At 36.0% G+C, this 21,037-nt stretch overlaps 3 protein-coding genes across 3 annotated transcripts; 1 reads left to right on the forward strand and 2 right to left on the reverse strand.

Annotated features, from left to right (window-relative positions):
• Positions 1 to 1,286: 1,286 nt before the first annotated feature.
• On the reverse strand, positions 1,287 to 3,574 carry LOC149495946 (disease resistance-like protein DSC1). The gene is made up of 4 exons (XM_089722086.1): positions 3,473 to 3,574; positions 3,019 to 3,369; positions 1,849 to 2,934; positions 1,287 to 1,745 (listed from the first exon to the last, which is right to left on the reverse strand). Exons 1-4 carry the CDS (start codon positions 3,572 to 3,574, stop codon positions 1,287 to 1,289), a joined length of 1,998 nt encoding a protein of 665 aa, XP_089578212.1.
• Positions 3,575 to 8,171: 4,597 nt separating this feature from the next.
• LOC149495947 (disease resistance protein RUN1-like) lies at positions 8,172 to 10,179 on the reverse strand. The gene is made up of 2 exons (XM_089721689.1): positions 9,364 to 10,179; positions 8,172 to 9,193 (listed from the first exon to the last, which is right to left on the reverse strand). The coding sequence occupies exons 1-2, from the start codon at positions 10,053 to 10,055 to the stop codon at positions 8,287 to 8,289; spliced, it is 1,599 nt and encodes a 532-aa protein (XP_089577815.1). The 5' UTR covers positions 10,056 to 10,179; the 3' UTR covers positions 8,172 to 8,286.
• A 5,095-nt stretch (positions 10,180 to 15,274) lies between these two features.
• LOC105631359 (TMV resistance protein N) lies at positions 15,275 to 19,859 on the forward strand. The gene is made up of 5 exons (XM_089721686.1): positions 15,275 to 15,923; positions 16,130 to 17,237; positions 17,370 to 17,747; positions 17,832 to 18,899; positions 19,019 to 19,859. The coding sequence occupies exons 1-5, from the start codon at positions 15,343 to 15,345 to the stop codon at positions 19,595 to 19,597; spliced, it is 3,714 nt and encodes a 1,237-aa protein (XP_089577812.1). The 5' UTR covers positions 15,275 to 15,342; the 3' UTR covers positions 19,598 to 19,859.
• The last annotated feature ends 1,178 nt before the right edge of the window (positions 19,860 to 21,037 follow it).

Consider the following 21,037-nt stretch of genomic DNA (forward strand, 5'->3'; position numbering starts at 1 on the left):
AAAATTTATTTTTAAATATGATTTGAGTTAAATAGGTTAAAATTTAAAAATATCATGAGCAAGTTAAGTGAGTCGTATGTGGGTCGACATGATCCACTCAACCTGTTTATAATATTAGGCGGGTTATACAGATCATATATGAGTCACACGGGTCATATACAGGTTAACACGATCCACTTAACCTACTTATGATATTAGGTGAATTACACGTGTCGTGTTTGTGTCACCTGCTTAATTTTTGCGTTATGTTCGTGTTGAGAAATTTGACACGATTATTAAACGAGACGTGTCCGTGTTAACCCTAATCGTGCCGCGTGTTAGGCAATTCCGTGTCAAACTCGACACTCCTAAGAATTCTCCCCTTAAGGAATTCTAAAATAAACATGATGAATTTTACATTAGATAATGATTGACCAGGTGTATGGAACCACTTATGCACCAGTGTAGACAAAATATTTCCTCACAACAAAACCAGCTAACCTATACGGGAAGCAATTGCATCCAATAAAATAATTCTTCACCTCTTTATTTTTGTCCATGGTTTTTGGCAAAAAGTTACTGAGAAATTATTTTCTATCGTTATAACTTTCATCCCAATGAAGGAAAAAAATTAAAAAAAAAAAAAAATCTTGCCTCGACTATCGTCTAAGGGCCTATTTGGTTTAGCAGTTTCAGACAGTTGATAGCGGTAGTTGATAGCTGATAACATATGAACAATGAGTGTTTGGTAAAACTACAATCAGTTGATGCTGCTAATGTAAAATGACCAATAAAAGTATATTTTTAAATAAATTAAGATTTACTTATAAAATATTTCTAATCTATTTCTAATGAATTAAAAAATAAGAAAAATAAAAATTAATTAAACTAAATATCTTAATTAATAAAATCTATGAGCATATTGATAAAACTATGTATCTTAATATTAATAAACATATTAATAAAACTTATCTAATTATTATTTTTTGCATTAAGCTATAAGCAATTTGATCACATAAGATGCGCATGTGAACTGTTTCAATTTCTGGTCGAGTTTTTTCTGGCTAGGTATCATCTGTATTGCTAAATATATCAGAATAAGATACGTTGCGTTAGCGATAGGATATTTTAGTCTATCCTAATAGCAGATCGCAAAAAACTCTGTAAGTTCAGCTTATGGAATTAGCAATGGATTAAGAGTTCTATTAGCTATCAGCTCCTAATTAGAATCCTATCCAAACACTTACAATCTAGTTGTTAGGACCAATCAGATATCCGCTGCGTCAAGAAGCTAAAACAAACACCCTCTAAATAACAACTTTCCCATTGGACAAACAGCACATTGGGAATACGCCACACTTTTTCACCCGCAAGCCTTTGCCACGAGTGAGCAGAACAGCCTTAAGCTGAGTCCAACTACCCATCTTCCTTGTCGTACTGAATGAACACGACGGTATATAATGCAACCACAAATGATCTGACTCAACCTTGCTACTTCTATTTATAAAAAATCCAGTATCAGGAATCACCTTGTAGTTGTTATGCACAAAATAAAGTTCAAATCCGCATTGCATGTCCATGGCTGTATCATTATCAGAGTCATAGTCATCGACTTCAAAAACAGCCCAAAAAGCTAAACCCCTCAAACTTTCCTTGTACCAATCTCCAGGCAGATTGATACTCTTTGAAGGGTGACTCTGCTCGTGCTCAGACCACACTGGAATCCCACCTCCAGGAATAATAACAGTAAATTCAGTGAATGATACCTGCATCATACAAAACAAGAAAATTTATTTGTGAGAAAGAAAGGGAACGTTCTATGAAAATCAATCAAGAACATGAACAAGGGAAATAAATAGAGTAACAGACCTTGCGAACATGATGTTTCAGCAGCTCAAGTGCTACCTTTATTGCAGAAGCCTCACATTTTTCCCCATAAACATAACCCAAGTTGGAACAATTCATAAAATTGAAATAGTTCTTGCACGATCCCTTCAGTCTTGGACCTACATTGACTAGTTCTGGGCAATTTTGTGCTTCTACACAATGTGTCTTGGGCGGAAGAGATGGCACTGAGACAAGATTGATACATTCTGCCAAACAAATAACTTGTAGATTCTTAAGTTTGGCAAAAGTTTGAGAGGGTAATGTGTAAAAGTAGTTTCCACTCAGGTTTAATTCCTTCAAAGACTCTAACAGGCCAAATTCTTTAGGGATTGATACTTCTGTCAAATTGCAGTAGCTGAGATCAAGACTCGTTAAACAGGATAAACTTCCATAAAAATATCGTGACAAATTCTCTCTAGTTTCTTCCAGCAGATTCTGTTCTGGGTTTACAAATGGAAAATTCTCACACTCACGAAAGGAAAGTACTTTAAGCTTTGTAAAAGAGCATATAGAGAGTGGTGGCTTTTTCATTGTCACTTTATCTAGATAAAGTTCTTCCAAGTTCTCCAGCCATTCTAGCTCCTTCAGCAATGTGTAATGATTGGGGCATCCTGAAAAATAAATAGTCTTCAGATGCTTTAAATGGCCAATGCTTGTTGGAAGATCCCAAAGATATTTACAATTCTTGGCACTCAAAAGAACAAGACCCGTAAGCTTTTCAATAGATGAAGGTAGTGCTTGTATAGCAGTGTCATCTAGATAAAGCTCCGACAAGAATTCCATATTAGCCTTAATCTCAGGAAATTTCTTAAGCAGTGAGCATCCAGAGAGTATGAGAATCTCAAGAGACATTGTACGAAGTTCACTTGGAAAGGATTGAAGAAGTGAGCAGTCTTTCAGATTTAATAATCTGAGGTTTTTGAGAGAACCCAGAGACGGATGAGCCTGTATTAAACTTTTGCACCCTTCGAGAATAAGTACCTCAAGCTTTTGGACCCCATAAAAATCTGGTGTCATAGTGAGTTTCTGACACTGACTGAGTTTGATGAACCTCAAATTGTCGGAACACTGTCAAATAAAAAAGAAAATCAAACTACTTGGCTGTGAATCTCACATCATATGGACCAAAATGAAAATACTTGACAACAATACCTTCCTTTCTGTTGGAAGCTTTGTTATGCTGCTGTATGACATATTGAGTTCAACAAGGTTCACTGGATAAAATTTTGATGGCAAATTTTGGGGGCATCCATGCCAGTACAAGCACCGTAAGTCATTAGACAATTTTGAAAACTCTCCATAAAGAATTGCACGAGACTTTTTGGGTTGCCTTGTAGCATATTTTCTTGAATTTTGGGTAAGGTATTCAAAACCCCCAGAATGGTCAACATAGCAGATCTTAAGCACTCTAAGGTGCTTCATCCTCCAGAAGACTTCGGTATCAATAACTAAATTGCCTACCTTAGACAAATCCGGGATCATACCCTCAATATTGTCTGTCGCCTGCAACATATATAGGGAAGAGATAGTCTTAGAAAATCATTTAAGCATGTAAAATTGCAAGTTGCAAGTAAAAGAATTAACTTTCATGGGAATGATTTCTCACCGCATTTTCTTCCAACACTCGGTACACATCTCCGTGATCCCACAATCTGCTGCGTTCACCGGGCTTTGTTGGAGACTCTTGACGAACAATATCCCGCCCCATTTTTTGCAGTAAACCATTCATCCATATCTTATTATCTAAAATGGTAATCAGACATTTATCAACGAGAGCCTTCAGACTACCATCTGCATGGAATCCACAGCCTTCTAATACTTGTTAAGATTTGATTCAAAATTATGTTAGTGGAGCCTTTAGTTGCTGATTTAGTTCCTAGATTTATGTTACTGTCAGTAGTGGCAAATAACAGATTATCTGCTATGGATTAGTTGCAGATTTTTTAGGCTATTTTTGCTGTTCAGTTCTTATGTAATGCCTATAAAAGGCTCTGTTCTTTTCTTCATTAATATGTAATAGATACAGCTCCACTTTCTCTTCTGTGCTTTTGGTTTCTTAATTATCTCAATTCACCAACATATTTTTGGTATCAGAGCCATTATTTGGGCAGGTAGAGGAGAGAATAAAAACAAAGTGGGGGAAAGAAGAGTGGTTCACGCAAACCTTTCAAATGGCAGTAAATGGCACTGCTACTTCAACTCAACCCTTAATTCCTCTCTTTAAGGGTGAGAGTTATGAATTTTGGGCCATAAAAATGCGAACTATGTTTATTTCGCAAGAATTGTGGGAGCTAGTTGAGAATGGGTGTGAAGACACCGATGATGAGCAAAAGCTTAGAGAAAACAAAAAGAAGGATGCAAAGGCTCTGTTCTTCCTTCAACAAGCTGTATCGGATGAGATTTTCTCTCATATTTCAGCAGCAGCCACCTCTAAGGAAGCATGGCAGATTCTGAAGAATGAATTTCAAGGCTCCTCAAAGGTAATCACTGTAAAACTTCAATCTCTTCGTAGAACATTTGAAACACTTCAAATGGGTGATTCTGAGTCTGTTCAAGCATATTTATCAAGGGCTTCTAAAATTATCTCTCAAATGAGAGCATATGGTGAAAAAATTACTGATGAGACTGTGGTTTTAAAATTATTGAGAAGTCTGTCTCCTAAATTTGATCATGTGGTCGCTGCAATAGAGGAGTCGAAAGATTTATCTGCTTATTCTTTTGATGATTTAATGGGTTCTTTGCAAGCTCATGAAAGCAGGATAAATAAATCATCAACAAAAATTGAAGAAAAAGCTTTTCAAGTGAAAGGAGAGTCCTTTCATAGTAAATCACATGACAAAGTTTCAAATAGAGGCAATTTTCGTGGTGGTTATCGTGGTCGAGGTCGCGGCAGTAGCCGTGGAAGAGGAGGACGTTCTGGAGAACAACGACAATACAAAGATAATTTAATCAAATGTTATTATTGTGACAAAGTCGGCCACAAAGAAGCTGATTGCTGGACCAAGCAAAGGAATGAAGGAAAGCAAAAAAATGAAGGAAAGCATGCCAATGTTGCTGAAGAAGAAGAGAGTATGCTTTTCATGGCTCATTCGATTGATAAAAATGCTGCAAATGCTATTTGGTTTTTGGATAGTGGGTGCTCTAATCACATGTCAGGAACAAAGCAATTATTTAAAGAGCTTGATGAGAAAGAAAAAACAACAGTCCGGTTGGGTGATGATAAGGTGATTCAAGTGGAAGGGAAAGGTACAATTGCCATCAATACTCGCCACGGTAATACTAAACTTTTAAATGATGTGCAATTTGCTCCTAGCTTGGCTTATAATTTGTTAAGTATTGGGCAATTGATGACTAGTGGGTATAGAATTGTGTTTGATGATAACTCATGTTGTATTGAAGATAAGAAAACTGGTCATACCATTGTTAATGTTCCAATGACTCAAAACAAAATGTTTCCACTAGATGCTTCCGTGGAAAACACTGCTCTTGCTGTTAGTAAAATTAATGAATCTAATTTGTGGCATTTGCGTTATGGGCATTTACATGAAAGAGGGTTGAAGTTTTTGAGTCAGCAAAATATGGTTAATGGGTTACCCAAGATTGAATCTGTTGAGTTTTGTGAAGGATGCGTTTTGGGCAAACAAAGTAAGAAATCATTTCCTGTAGGAAAATCATGGAGGGCTGATAGTTGTCTTGAATTGATACATGCGGACTTGTGTGGACCCATGCAAACTGAATCATTTGGTGGTAATCGATATTTTTTATTGTTGATTGATGACTATAGCCGTATGAATTGGGTTTATTTCTTGAAGTGTAAATCTGAAGCTCTTGTTACATTCAAGAAATTTAAGAACTTGGTAGAAAATCAGCTGGACAGCCGTATCAAATGTCTTCGGACGGACAGAGGTGGTGAATTTAATTCTATTGAATTTAATATTTTTTGTGAAGAATGTGGCATTCACAGGGAGCTCACCGCACCATACACACCAGAGCAGAATGGTATTGTCGAGAGAAAGAATCGAACTGTTGTGGAGATGGCCAGAAGCTTGCTCAAAGCCAAGGGTCTTCCAAATTCTTTCTGGGCTGAAGCCGTTGCAACTACAGTGTATCTTTTGAATATTTCTCCAACAAGGGCTGTCATGAATAAAACACCATATGAAGCTTGGAGAGGCAGAAAACCACGTGTAAGTCACTTAAAAATTTTTGGTTGTATAGCCTATGCTTTAATTAATTCTCAATCTCGCCACAAACTTGATGAAAAGTCTGAAAAATGCATTTTTGTTGGCTATTGTTCTCAATCCAAGGCATATAGGCTATATAATCCTTTAAGTGGCAAAATTATTGTTAGCAGAAATGTGGTTTTTAATGAAGATGCAGAATGGGATTGGAGAAACGCTAAGAATTTAGACCAAGCTCCAGTTTTAGAGAATGATGTTGCTGATTCTTCACCATCAAATGATGCTACTGATTTTTTATCGTCAAATTCAGCTAGTAGCAACTCATCAAGTCCAAACAACTCACATTCTTCCAGTCCAATCAGCTCAAGCTCTTCCTCATCAATTGAAACTCCTCCAAGGAAGACCCGATCCTTGAGAGAAATATATGAAACTTGTTCTTTTGCTTTAAATGTTTCAGATCCAGTATTTTATGAGGAGGCAGCAACAATGGAAGAATGGAAAAATGCTATGAATGAAGAGATAGCTTCAATTCAAAAAAATCAGACCTGGGAATTGGTAAAATTGCCTAAAGGGAAGAATGCTATCGGGCTCAAATGGGTTTTTAGAACCAAGTACCATGCTGATGGGAGTGTGCAAAAGCATAAAGCACGGCTTGTAGCGAAGGGGTATGCCCAACAACAAGGTATCGACTTCGAGGAAACATTCTCACCAGTTGCTCGTCTTGAAACTGTAAGATTATTGCTTGCTGTAGCTGCTCAATTATCTCTTCCTGTTTTTCAATTTGATGTGAAGTCTGCATTTTTAAACGGAGATTTGGAGGAAGAAGTTTATGTTTCTCAACCTGAAGGCTTTGTTGAAAATGATCATGAGGATAAAGTTCTCAGATTGAGAAAAGCTCTTTATGGGCTTAAACAAGCACCGCGAGCTTGGTACAGTAAAATTGATAGCTACTTTTGTGAGAATGGTTTTGTTAGAAGTGAAAATGAGCCCACTTTATATTTGAAAAGAGAAGTCAAAGCTGGATTTCTTGTTGTTTGTGTTTACGTTGATGACATGATTTATTTTGGGTCCAATGAATCTCTTATTGCTGACTTTAAATCTTCTATGATGAGAAGATTTGAGATGACAGATTTGGGGTTACTGCAATACTTTCTTGGACTTGAGGTGAAACAATGTGCAGATGGAGTTTTTGTTGGACAACAAAAATATGCAAGTGATTTGCTAAAAAAATTCAGCATGGTGAATTGCAATGTGGCTTCAACTCCGATGAATTTAAATGAAAAATTACAAGCTGAAGATGGGACAGAAAAGGCTGATGCAACTTATTTTCGGAGAATGATTGGTGGACTGAATTATTTGTCTCATACACGACCTGACATCGCATTTTCTGTTAGTGTCTTGTCCAGATTTATGCATAGTCCAACAAAGCACCATCTTGGAGCTGCAAAAAGGGTTTTGCGATATGTTGCTGGAACTGTTGAATTTGGAATATGGTACACCACAGTATCAAATTTCAGATTATTTGGCTATACTGATAGTGATTGGGCTGGCTCTTTGGATGATAGAAGAAGTACCTCAGGTTACAATTTCAGTCTTGGTTCAGGTGCCATCTCATGGAGCTCAAAGAAGCAGGATACTATCGCTCTGTCGTCTTCGGAAGCAGAGTATATTGCTGCAACTTCTGCAGCATGTCAAGCAGTGTGGCTTAGGCGAGTTTTGGTTGATTTGGGCCAAGAGCAAGTGGCAGCAACTAAAATCTATTGTGACAACAAAGGCACAATAGCAATGGCAAAGAATCCAGCTTTCCACAGCAGAACAAAGCACATTGAAACTCGGCACCATTTCATTCGAAGGTTGGTAGCAAATGGAGAAATAGAGTTGGAATTTTGTGGTACAAATGATCAAGTTGCAGACTTATTTACTAAATCTCTATCTCAGCTAAAACATGCTTATTTTGGACAACAATTGGGCATCTGTGATTTTGAATCAAGAGGGCATGTTAAGATTTGATTCAAAATTATGTTAGTGGAGCCTTTAGTTGCTGATTTAGTTCCTAGATTTATGTTACTGTCAGTAGTGGCAAATAACAGATTATCTGCTATGGATTAGTTGCAGATTTTTTAGGCTATTTTTGCTGTTCAGTTCTTATGTAATGCCTATAAAAGGCTCTGTTCTTTTCTTCATTAATATGTAATAGATACAGCTCCACTTTCTCTTCTGTGCTTTTGGTTTCTTAATTATCTCAATTCACCAACAATACTTTCACCACATAAGATTTATCCTCCCCGTTAAAAAAACATGCAATATCAAGAAATGTATATTTTTGCGGATCATCAAGCCCATCATAACCGATCCTCAGCACTTGTTGGATCTTTATATTCGGATATTTTACAAGTTTCTGCAATTCACTTTGCCATTCATTTTCATTCTTGGGACCAAAAAAGGAACCAAGAACCTTCAGAGCTAAAGGAACACCTTCAGCATACTTCACTGTACGGCGTGAGAGCTTCATGAATTTAATGAATTTATCTACAGGATATCTATTCTGGACGGCATATTGAGTGAACAAAGAAAGTGATTCATTATGGTTTAGACATTTAGGCTTATAAATTTCATCCACTCCACGTGCAAGTAGTAAATTGCGATCTGTAGTTGTTATAATAATCCTACTACCAGGACCAAACCAGTCATGATCCGCTGCTAAGGCTTCCAACTCTTCGCCATTATACACACCATCAAGAACAATAAGAACACGCATATATTGTAACCTTTCCCTTATTGCATCAAAATTGCTACCCAGGTTTCTTATTGTCTGGATATCTTCCTTTAATAGTTTAGAAAGAAGCTGTTCGTGTAAATGTTGAAGACCGAATGTTTCTGCTACTTTTCCAACTCTTTCAAGAAAGCAATAATTTTTGAATTGGCAATATATACTGTCATAAACAGCTTTAGCTATGGTTGTTTTACCAATTCCTCCCATTCCCCATATTCCAACTATGCGAACATCATCCAACCCCAGACGTAATTTTGATTTCATTTCCTCTATTCTGGAATCCATTCCAACTAGGCCTTTAGCTCTTTTGGGGGACGTACGACTCAGTTTTTTCAGGATATAGATTACAATTTCATCAATAAGAGTAGGAATATCCCTGCAGAATTGGAAACGGATGAAATGAAAAGGTCAAACAAAAACATAAATAAAAAGACTGACAAAATGCAATTTAAGGTGCCCAGAAATGAAGAAGATTATAAGCAGAGTGTTCAGAGTCCAACTACAAAATGAACATCAACAAATCTATTATAAAATGGAATGTATTACCTATCTCTCGCATCCCATCCAGATTTGTTGCCTGCCTTTAGAAGAGCTAATGTCCACCCCTCAACCTTCTCAGGATATTTAGATATTGACTTGGCAAAATTTTTTCCAAACCTACCAGTCTGCTTTCGCACATCTGATGGATCCACATTGTAGAATATTGGCAAAACTGTATCTCTCATTGTATATTTCTGTTCTTCCGTCTCTGAATCTGGGATACGTTCAGTGATCTTCATGAGTTCATCCAAGCAAAAAGAGGAAGAACCATACTTCTTAGAAAGAACTACGACACAAAATCTCGACTCCTGAATCGCTTTAAGGAGTGCAGGAGTGATTATTTTCCCTTTGTCAAGACTCCTATCATCTTTGTAGGTTCTAATTCCTTTTTCAGTCGAAGCGTTATACAAATTGCTAAGAAACTCGTGCCTGACTTCACCTCTGAAACTCAAGAAAACGTCATATTCCCAAGAACTGGAAGCAACAGCAACTTTTGCAGCATCCGGAGCAGTCACATGAGCTTTATGTGTAGTTTTCACGGTAGCAGAATCAGAGGTTATGGCCGCCGGAGTTGCAGAATGTGCAGTCATAGTTTCCACACTTACAGAAGAAAAAGAAGACGGTGCAGTCATAGTCTCAGCTCCAGGATCCACGGTAGAATAGCCCGCAGCTCCACCGGTGCTGAGGTTAGAACCCATAGGAGAGTACAAGAAAAGGAATAACTGGACGAATGGGAACTGAAAATGTTCAAAATTTTTAACATAACCATGTTCGATGAAGCAATTTATAGATAATTAAGTTAAGGGAATCGAGAAAATTTGACTTAGACAATTCACATGCAGAAGACTGAACAAATCAACTAACATTTTAATAAACAGCCGAGGAATTTTTATTAATGCTAATATTGTTCGTACAAGTAACAACAGTGTACTCTTTCGGATTTTGTCGGGAAGTGCCATGTAACTTCGTTTTCAACCTTCAGTTAATCATTAAAGCCATGCCTCAATTGGATCCTCACACGACACTGCCGGAGCCACGGGGGCCTGTGCGCCACCGCCCCCCTGACTTCGATAAAACTTTCTAGTGCGCCTTCAGTCACATCATCACGTTTGAAGTCCTGAGATCAAAAGCCAAAGGCTGCAGTTTTTTGGTTTTTTTATTTTATTTTATTTTTTAGTTTAGTTATTTATATAGTTTTAGCTAGTTATTTTTAATTAGTTTTTATATATAAGAAAAGTTTTGGTTAATTTTTATATAAATTCAATTAACTTAAATATATATATATAAGCATCTAAAGTTCCACAATTTTAATAAATAATGTTTTGTTTCTATTGGATGACTTATATCATTAATTTTAATTTTACATTCTTTTTTAAATTCAGCTTTGAATTTTGAATTTGATTCCATTATATGAATACATAAAATTCACATAAATATTAAAATATATAATAGTATTATAAATTTATATTTCAATTGCTTATTATTTGCTATTTAATTAAAATATAACAACTTAAACAAACTTTAGAGTTATAAATTCATTGAATAAACACATATGATATTTTATTTAGTCAAAAAGATAGATTTAATATTACAGTCCATGATTCTATTTTAATAATTTTTAGAAAATAATATAAAATTGAATTGATTAAATTTTAAAATTACAATAAAATATATTTAAAATTTTAAATACAAATATTTATTTTCATTGTAATTTCTAATGTGTAAATTTGAGGATATTATTTCTTTTCTATTGAAATCATTATGTATGCTAAAAAAATTTCTATTATTTTGTTGTTATCTATATTATTTTCATTAAAAAAATTTAACCACATCGAATATATTTGTTTACGTAATTATATTTTTAGTTACTTTTTTAAATAAATTTATTTTTTATTCACCTTATGAAGAAAAAAAATATTTTCATCCCTATAAAATAATTCTTGCTCCGTCACTGCTCACATGCTCTTTTTCTCCTGGGTAGTGGTTAAACCAGCAAGGTTTTTTTTATTTTTTTTTTAGAATAAACAAGCAATGTTGTTGTTTATGGCAAAAGGAAAAAAAAAAAAACTCTAAATTAATCAACCAAAGATGAAAAAAAAAAAAAAAAAAGGTAATCTGCTGTGATAATACAGGATACAAAAAATCAGGTATGAACCCATGCGACAGATTGTATGTTTTTTTGTATGATCCAAAAAATCAAAATGTGACATTCCGACCCGGTAAAGCGATCCTAGGATGGTAGGCTAGCTAGGGTAGTGGAATGCGAGACACAGGAATGAATCGAATCATATATCGAAAAAGGGAAACTAATCATTAGGCGCGCTTTTTGGTGGAATAACTGGAGAGTTGGAAGAACTCTAGGGTTAAGCGTGCTCGCTTAACAGAAATCTCAGGATGAGTCCACCCCTAGCAACTTTAAGAAATATTTTATTTTTTATAAAATACACTAAATTTGTGAACAAGACTTGCCTATGAGTCCACCCCTACACCAAACCAATCAATGAAGAGATTTTTTAAAAAAATAATTTATAGTTATCCTTTTTTTTACCTAGTGAATAGTTATAGATACTTTCATTTCAATTAAAAAATTAAGTTTAATTGATTTAATAGATGGGTGAGTATGTACACTGGTATAGGTAAATCTTTCTCTTTCACATTTGTTATGAAAAATACAATTGCATGTAAATCTACAATTCAATAATAATAAATTATAAATAATACTATTAAATTATTAAAATTTAAGTATTGCTCCCTCAGTCGCATAATTAAATTATTTACTTTTTCACCCACAAGCCTTGGCCACGAATGAAAAGAACAACCTTCAGCTGACTCGAACTTTCCAGCTTTCTTCTCAGTTTGAATGTATAGGCTTAGTATTTCTATTGATAACAAAATCAGTATCAGGATACATCTTATAGTAGTGCATCAAATAAATTTCAAGGTCGTACTGCATTTTTATGGTTGGATTGTTATAGAATATTTCCTTGATTAGAAAAGAAAGAAATCTCTAACCAATCAAATATGGTTTGATTAGTCTTTTCACTAATATGAGGAATGGAAAGTTTCAAGTTCGAGTTTTCTACTACCATAAGAGTTTTCAAAAAAGAAAAGAAGAATATGGAACATCAGGAGTAATCAATTTATCACAATATCATGGTATTATACCATGGCTTTTGTCGTCCCTCCCTCTTTCTCTCTTGTAGATACTTCTCTTGAATTTTAAAATTGTATTTACAAAGTTTAAATATTGTTGACTTTGTGCGGCTCTCTCACCTTCTCTCGTTATCTCAAAATCTAAAATCTAAAAACTCTCTTTTCTTCTTTCACAGGTGGCCACCGGTGAGCTCTTACCGATGGTCACCTCCTTGCTTTTTTTTTTTTTTTTTTTTTTTTGCAAATAATTCTCAGATTTGTTTCTAAATCTGAGTTATTGTCGCCTAAATATTGAGATTTATTATTGCCCATATTTTGAGATTTTATTCTCAAATTTAGTTCTGAGTTATTGTTATCACAATTATAGTGATTTTGTCCAGTGTTTTTTTATTATTTAAATAGTTATGTAAAAAGAAGTGCAGATTCTCTCTCCAATAGAAAAAAGAAATTTGAAAGTAATCAGATCGGACTTGTAGAAAGACGATAAAGTCGAACAATGGTTATAAATAGCCACCAAGTGGATCAAGCGAACGCCTATGATATAAATATTATGCTTTGTCAACTCAATCATATACTTCAAATTAATATTGCGTTTTTTTTATTCTTTATAGAAGTTGTTTATTATTAGACTTTCTATACAAAAATATAAAAATATATTGATCTGTATCCTATCCATATCTGTGTATAGTTTCCAATTACTGAAACTTCTAGTTTGATTTTTCTTAAAAAAAAAAAAAATTGTATTTACATATTTTCTTGGTAGTTAATTTTCTAAAGTGGGTCTTACCATAATTATTAAATCCAATCCGACTCGGCGGGTCAACCCAAAGAACAGGTGAATTGGCCTTAAATTGGGTTGGTGTTACTGAAGGAAGAGAACTGAATTGAACCAATTGACTCGTGGTTGAACCAGTCGATCTACACAAACCCAATTGATCCAGAATGATTTTTTAACATTTTTAATTATTTTAAATTATAATTATTTAATTTACATATATTAAATTTTTATGGCCCACTAATTGAAATTTTAATCCACCGGTTAAACTAATTCATCCTCCATGTGCCCAGTTGTTTAACACTGGGTCCTACAATTACTTTGCTACTATTGGTTCGCCATTTCGTTTAAACATCCCACATGAAATCACATTTTCACTGTATAATAACTCTATATATACACACATTTATAGATCAGGATTCCAAGTTAAAAAAAAAAAAAAAAGGTATGAGGAATTCTCTTTTGGATAGAGATTGGCTTGTGGAACGACACAAAACCATTTTAACCTGCATATACAAGTAAATTCCACTGCAAAGCAATTGCATCTAACTAAATCATGGTTCACATGTTTATTGTAGTGCATCGTTTCTAGGCAAAATTTAACCGAGAAAATTATTTGCCTTATTGTGACTTTCATTCGAATGGGTATAAAAAAAAAAATATCGCATGGAAACTCTCCCATCAGACTAAGGGTGGCCAAATTCCAGTTTTCGGAACTAGAATCATCTGTTTTGAACCGGTGGAAATCGGAACCGAAACTGGAACCAGTTCGAACCGGTTTCCACTAGTTTAGAATGATGAACCGGTGGTTCCCAAAATCAATTGGAACCGACGGTTCCAGTTCTGGTCAAAATCGGCCGGAGAATCGATAAAAAAACCAGCTGGAACCATCGATTTTAGAACCATTGAAGAACCAAAACCGGAATCAAAACCAGAACCGTTAATTTTCGATTCAGTTCCGGAACTGTGTCCAAGTCTAAATCAGACAAACACACATCGGGAAATAGGCCACAGTTTTCACCCTCAAGCCTTCGCACAAGTGAGCAGAAACAGCCTTTAGCCTAGTCCAACAACCCATCTTCCTTGTCATATTGAATGAATATGACGGTATATAATGCAACCACAAATGATTGGACTCGAACTTGGAACTTTTATTTATAAAAACCCAGTATCAGGAATCACCTTATAGTTGTTATGCACCAAATAAATTTCAAATCCGCATTGCATTTCCATGGTTGGATAATTATCAGAGTCATAGTCATCGACTTCGAAAACAGCCCAAAAAGCAAATACCCCTCAAACTTTCCTTGTACCAAACGTTTGAACACTGGCATATGTTGTTGATACATTTTTCTTGCTTTCAGTCCTTTTTTTTAATTTTATTTTTTGGAATATGTTAGCCCTTTCTTTAGCATTACTACTAATTAATTGGGATTAGTTTGCTTTGATCATAGTGCGGTCTCATTTGGTGTGCGGGCAAAGGAAATATAATATTTAGAGGGTAAAATTAAGTGGGCTTAAAAAAAAAAGGTTTGCAATCTGTCTTCGTAGAGACTTGTAAGAAAGCCAAAGTGGAAGGTACAGAAAATAAAAGGGTAAGTCCAAAACATCAAAATTTAGTTATTGACATTAGATCGGATAATAATAAATTAGCGTTAATTTAACTAGAAGGGCTTGAATTATATAAATATCAACTTCAACTTGCAACTTGAAATACCCAATTTTCTTGAAGTGAGGGAAGGGGGGCCAATGTTCCGTCTTAATAAAAAAATTTAATGGAATGTTCTAATTTTAATCTCTCTTGGTTTGTAACAACAATGATGTGTTTTGTACAAAGTTGGACTTTAGCCAATGCACTTCATCAACTTTTATTATTTTAGTTTTCTTTTTTCCATTTATATTTTTGTAGTTGACATACAATATATGCCATTAACTTTAATAGTTTTTTATTTTTCTCTTTATTTATATTTTTTTGTTTTAATAGTTTTTGTTTTTTACTAACAACAACAGCGGTCTCTCTTTCTGATACTGCTGTGAATTCTGCAACAACAGCTGCGATGGCCTCTCATTCTGTAGCATCTTCTTCAAAAGCTCTTGAGGCTGGAACTTCCGTTTCTGCGACTGCAGATGTGGCTGCCGCTTCCCGAGTTTGGAGATATGATGTTTTCTTGAGTTTTAGAGGTGAGGATGTTCGGAATAGCTTTTTAAGCCATCTGTACAAGGCTTTGACAGAAAAAGGAATTAAAACCTTTAAAGATGATGTGAAACTTGACAAAGGAGAAACAATCTCTCCGTCACTCCTTCAAGCGATTGAGGATTCAAGGTTTTGTGTAGTGGTTTTTTCTAAGAACTATGCTGATTCCACTTTTTGCTTGGATGAACTTGGGAAGATTATTGAACGTATCCCAGATCCTAAGAAAGATACAAAGAATGATGTGCGGAAAAATTCAAAAACAAATGCCAGAGATGCAGTTTTGCCAATTTTTTACGACGTTGACCCATCGGAGGTGCGCAAGCAAACCGGTGTGTTTGGAGAAGGATTTGCTAAATCAAAACTGAAATTTCCTGAGAAGGTTGAGCGTTGGACATTAGCTCTTACAAAGGCTGGCAACATATCTGGATGGGATGCACGAAACAGGTAATCCATTTTATGATTTTTATTTTCGTGATTTTGATTATCTAACAAACAAATTATATGGTTTCTGCTTATGTCTTCTTTAATTTCTGAGCTTGTTTAGAACTGCATAATCCTCTTTTGAGCTTCTTTAATTGCTGCTTGTAGTCTTCTTCTGTTGTTTCTCTTGTATCGACTCTTCTGATTTTTCGCCCTTTCAACTATGGCAGAGAGGAAGCGATTCTTATTGATGAAATTGCCATCTGTATTTTGGGAAAACTGAGTCATACAAGCACCAATAGTACTAAAGGCCTAGTTGGAATGGATTTCCGTGTAAGGGAAATGGAATCGAAATTACATATGGGGTTGGACAATGTTCTCATGGTTGGAATATGGGGCATGGGAGGAATCGGTAAAACAACCATAGCTAAAGCTGTTTATGACCGTATCTATGGTGAATTTGAATGTTGTTGCTTTCTTCAAGGTGTTACAGAAGTTGCAAGTAAACCTGGATTAGGTCTTTCACATTTACAGGAGCAACTTCTTTCTAAACTACTGAAGGAAGGAATTCAAAAAATAAGAACTCTAGGTGACAATTTTGATGTAATAAAGAACAGGTTCCAATACATGCGTGTTCTTATTGTTCTTGATGATGTGGATGATATAAAACAGTTGAGAGCCTTAGCTCGAGAGCATGAATGGTTCGGTCCTGGTAGTAGAATTATCATAACAACTAGAGATAAACATTTGCTTGTGGCGCATGGAGTGGATCAAATATACGAGGCCACAGTTTTAAATGATAATGAATCTCTCAGGCTATTTACTCAACATGCCTTCAAAAATTGCTATTCAACTGATGAACTCATCAAAATTTTCAAGCTCTCACACAATGTGGTCAAGTATGCTCAGAATGTTCCTTTAGCTCTGGAGGTTCTTGGTTGCCACTTAGCTGGCAAGAATGAACTTGAATGGCTAGACGAATTGCACCAACTTGAAATGTGTCCTCCAAAAGGAATTAATGATGTGCTTAAAATAAGTTTTGATAGACTTGATAATCGTTTCCAAAGGGATATGTTTCTTGATATTGCATGTTTCTTTAAGGGGGAGGACAAAGATTATGTTGTCAAAGTATTTGAAGGCTGTGGGTTCTTCCCACATGCTAATCTAAGAGTTCTCATTGATAAATCTCTCATCTCCATTTTAGATAATAAACTTTGGATGCATGATTTAGTACAACAAATGGGATGGGAAATTGTTCGTCAACCTGAAACTGATCCAGGCAAATGGACCAGATTGTGGGATCAAAATGATGTCCTCACTTCGTTTGCAAACAATACAGTAAGAAATAACTGCATTGAATTTTTTTTTTCTTTTACTTGCTTTACAGTAGATCATACGATGTCCCATTCTCCCCCCACCCCACTAAAGATGTAGCATATCTATATGTCTTGTCTGTGCTCTTGGTTACAGGTGGCGGAAGTTGTGGGCATAATCCTAGATTTGTCTAAAATAGAGAACTTGCACATTAACACTGAAGTCTTCGAGAGGATGACCAAACTTAGATTGCTTAAGGTTTGCTATGCTCACAAATCTGGAGGCTTTGAATACCTTATCCAAAAACAGCACTTTGCTAACATCAGTCTCTCCAAAGGCACAAATGAAGTAAGAATACCTTTAGACTCAAATGTGACTCTTTCTAGGGACTTTCTTACTTTATCGAATGATTTGCGATGCCTCTATTGGCATGGATATCCCATTGAAACTTTGCCACCTCATTTTTATCCACAAAACCTTGTTGAACTTAACATGTCATACAGCAACATGACAGAGTTTTGGACGAAGAGGAAGGTATATTTATTAGCTCACTATTTTATTTCTCATCTATATGATATTAAATTCACGGCTAAATGATTTGAATTTTTATTTTGACAGAAATTTGATAAATTGAAGCTCATCAAACTAAGTCATTCCCAGAAACCCATTAGGATACCGGATTTCACAGGGATGCCAAACCTTGAGATAATAATTCTTCAAGGCTGCACAGAATTAACTGAGGTTCACTCCTCTCTGAGTTCTCTTAGAAGCCTCAAATTATTAAATCTGAAAGACTGCTCAAATCTTCAAAATTTTCCTAGTGAAATTCATACATCTTCTCTTGAGATCCTCATACTGTCTGGATGCTCAAAGCTTCAGACATTTCCTGTGATCAAGGGTGATATGGACCGCTTGTCAGAGCTTTATCTAGATGACACTGCTATACAAGCACTACCTCCATCTATTGAAAAGCTTACGGGCCTTGTTCTTTTGAGTGCGAGGAATTGTGCACATCTAAAACACCTTCCTTGCAACTTTGGTAATGGTTTAAAGCATCTGAGAACTATTTACTTTTCTGGCTGCTCTCATCTTGAGCAATTGCTAGAGAAGTTGGAGAAGTTGGAAAATTTGGAAGAACTTGATGTAGGTGGAACGACAATAACACATCCACCGTTCTCCATATGCTCTTTGGTGAAGCTTAAAGTGCTGTCCTTCCACAGATGTGAAGGATTTCCATTTGTAAACATCAGAGGAACCATGCAGGAAGAATTAGACAGGAACAATATCAGAAAATGTTTTTTTAGAAGTTTATCCTATTTAAAAAGTCTAGATTTAAGCTACTGCAATTTGGATGATGTGTCAATCCCTACGGAATTGGGAATGTTAGATTCTTTGAAGAAATTAAATCTGAGCGGAAACAACTTTTCCAGGTTACCTCCTGAAACCATTGCCAATTATCTCGAAGTTATTTGTTTGGCAGACTGCAATGGTCTTTCCTCGTTGCCACCTCTCCCATGCAGCATATATTGGATAGAAGCACCGAACTGCCCTGAACTAGTTAGTGTACATGTACCAAAGCTGAATTACTCGTGCATGATGGGTTTCAATTTTATTAATTGCTTCAGATTGGGTAATGGCAATGCAACAACTATAGCAGTTGAGCTACTGAGACAACTTATTCGTAAGGTCTCTCCATCTCTCAAGACCTTATTATTATTTTTTTTCAGGTTAATAAGCTCCTAACTCTTGCCTTTCATAGTATTGGATCTCTCTCTAACACACAATCATGATTTTTCATGATACAGGTAGCATCTCATTTTTTTGCTGAATTTACTATTATTGTTCCTGGAAATCGAATTCCAGTATGGTCCGATTTCGAGTCCAGGGGTTCTTCAGTGCGAATAAGTGTGCCTGGGGATTTCATTTGGAAATATTTCAGGGGGTTTGCTTTTTGGGCCGTTCTTGAAGTCAATTATGACCACGACTCTCTAGCAATCTCCAATAACGATCCAACCATGCAAATGCAATTCTGCCTTGAATTTTATTTGATGCATGAAAACGAGAAGTTGATTTCCGATACTGGCATTGTTCTTAATAGAAGTTACGAGATTAAAGGGGATCATGTGTGGTTGCGTTTTATCCCATCTTGTACACTCAAGTTGACAAGGGGCTCCTCAACTCAGCTCAAAGCTGTTCTTCTCACTCATGGCAATATCTTGCGGGTGAAAAAGTGCGGCCTATTCCCGATGTTTGATGACGGCAAGTCTGCGAAGAAGGTTATAGAAGGAAGATCACACGAGGATGAACTTGATCATCAAAGAGAAGTTTTGAAGTTTATCGTAGAAAATTTCTTCCAAGATCATGCAACGACGAACTTAATTTGAATGCATTGGAAACCGGATTTGATTTGGATGCATTGGAAAGCGGACCAGATGCATTTCTTCAAAGATTTGATTGGATTCCTGGCCTGGTAGAGATAATGACAATCTGTCAATTTGTTATTTGTTATTTCTGATATGTATAATTAGTAGTATAGTTATAATAGGACACTTCTGTATATAATGTATAGATGGTATCTTCAGAAATCGATTGAAACTCAAATACTTTCATGGTATCAGAGTAAAAATCCTAACTTCTCCTTTCTTATTTCTTCGTCCTTTCTTCACCATTCTTATTTCTTCTTCTTCCTTGTTTATTTTATAATGGCCGAGAAGATTCATCCTGCCACAACAATTACCAACATCAAAACTCATATTCCAATAATTCTAGATTATGAAAACCCTCAGTATTCTAATTGGGCTACCCTTTTCACCATTCATGCTAAAGCAACCCTTACATATGATCACATAAGTCCTTCGAGTGGTGACTCTCCTGCCACCGTCAGAACTGCTGCTGAACAAGCGCAGTGGGATCGAATCGATAGTATTGTTCGTCAATGGATCTACGGAACAATCTCTAATGACCTTCTTAACACAATTATTAATCCCCAAGATACGGCTTTGGATGCCTGGAATAGTTCGGCAGAATTATTTCAAGACAATAAAACTTCTCGGGCTATTCATCTTGAAACTGAATTTGCAAACACTAGTTTGCGCGATTTCCCAGATGCGAAGGCATATACTCGCCGTCTTAAGGTACTTGCTGATCAGCTGGCCAATGTTGGTGCCAAGGTTTCTAATCAACAATTGGTGATGCGACTACTGACTGAGCTAACGGATTCTTATGAGAGTTTTGTCACAGTAGTCCAGAATAAGGTACCTTGTCCCACCTTTGCACAGGTTCGATCTATGCTTTTTCTTGAAAAAACTACTAAAGCTGAGCGAGCTAAAGTTGATGCTGCAGCAGCATCTCCTCCTACGGCTATGATGGCAAAATCTCCTCCTGTTGAAACATTATCATCTAGTCAACAATCATGGAATCAGTCTTCTTATTCTGCCAGACCTAATAATCGAGGACGACATGGAAATAATAGGCATCGTGGTCGTGGAAATTATTCTGGAGGATGTGGCAATAATTCTGGTGGTGGAACATTTCCACAAGGGGGTGGTTTTTCTCATCCATGGCAATATCCGTTTCTAGGAGTATGGCAGCCTTCTTATTATGATCCGCAATCACAGTTGCAGCAGTGGGCTGCACTTCCATGTCCTTATCCCTCATGGAATTATAGGCCTCCTGTCCCAGCACGGCAACAAGGAATTTTGGGTCATTCACCATCGCAGCCACAGTCTTCTGCACCATCGCAGGCTTTCTATACTGCTACCTCTAGCAGTTATGCTCCCACAGACATTGATCAGGCTATGCATACTTTGTTGTTAAAATCGCCT

This window comes from Jatropha curcas, chromosome 5, assembly GCF_041381405.1.
Source record: "Jatropha curcas cultivar XTBG-Jc1 chromosome 5, XTBG_Jcur_1.0, whole genome shotgun sequence".
Lineage (NCBI taxonomy): Eukaryota > Viridiplantae > Streptophyta > Magnoliopsida > Malpighiales > Euphorbiaceae > Jatropha > Jatropha curcas.

Bases quoted from the DNA above. Each gene is read 5' to 3' on its own strand.
- LOC149495946 (XM_089722086.1), bottom strand. From the start codon at position 3,574: ATGGGGCGGGATATTGTTCGTCAAGAGTCTCCAACAAAGCCCGGTGAA. The intron at 3,370-3,472 runs GTGAGAAATCAT...TATATGTTGCAG, and splicing joins GAGTGTTGGAAGAAAATGCG to GCGACAGACAATATTGAGGG. The intron at 1,746-1,848 runs GTCTGTTACTCT...TGTATGATGCAG, and splicing joins TGAAACATCATGTTCGCAAG to GTATCATTCACTGAATTTAC.
- LOC149495947 (XM_089721689.1), bottom strand. From the start codon at position 10,055: ATGGGTTCTAACCTCAGCACCGGTGGAGCTGCGGGCTATTCTACCGTG. The intron at 9,194-9,363 runs GTAATACATTCC...CCAATTCTGCAG, and splicing joins GGATGGGATGCGAGAGATAG to GGATATTCCTACTCTTATTG.
- LOC105631359 (XM_089721686.1), top strand. From the start codon at position 15,343: ATGGCCTCTCATTCTGTAGCATCTTCTTCAAAAGCTCTTGAGGCTGGA. The intron at 15,924-16,129 runs GTAATCCATTTT...CAACTATGGCAG, and splicing joins GGATGGGATGCACGAAACAG to AGAGGAAGCGATTCTTATTG. The intron at 18,900-19,018 runs GTCTCTCCATCT...TTCATGATACAG, and splicing joins TGAGACAACTTATTCGTAAG to GTAGCATCTCATTTTTTTGC.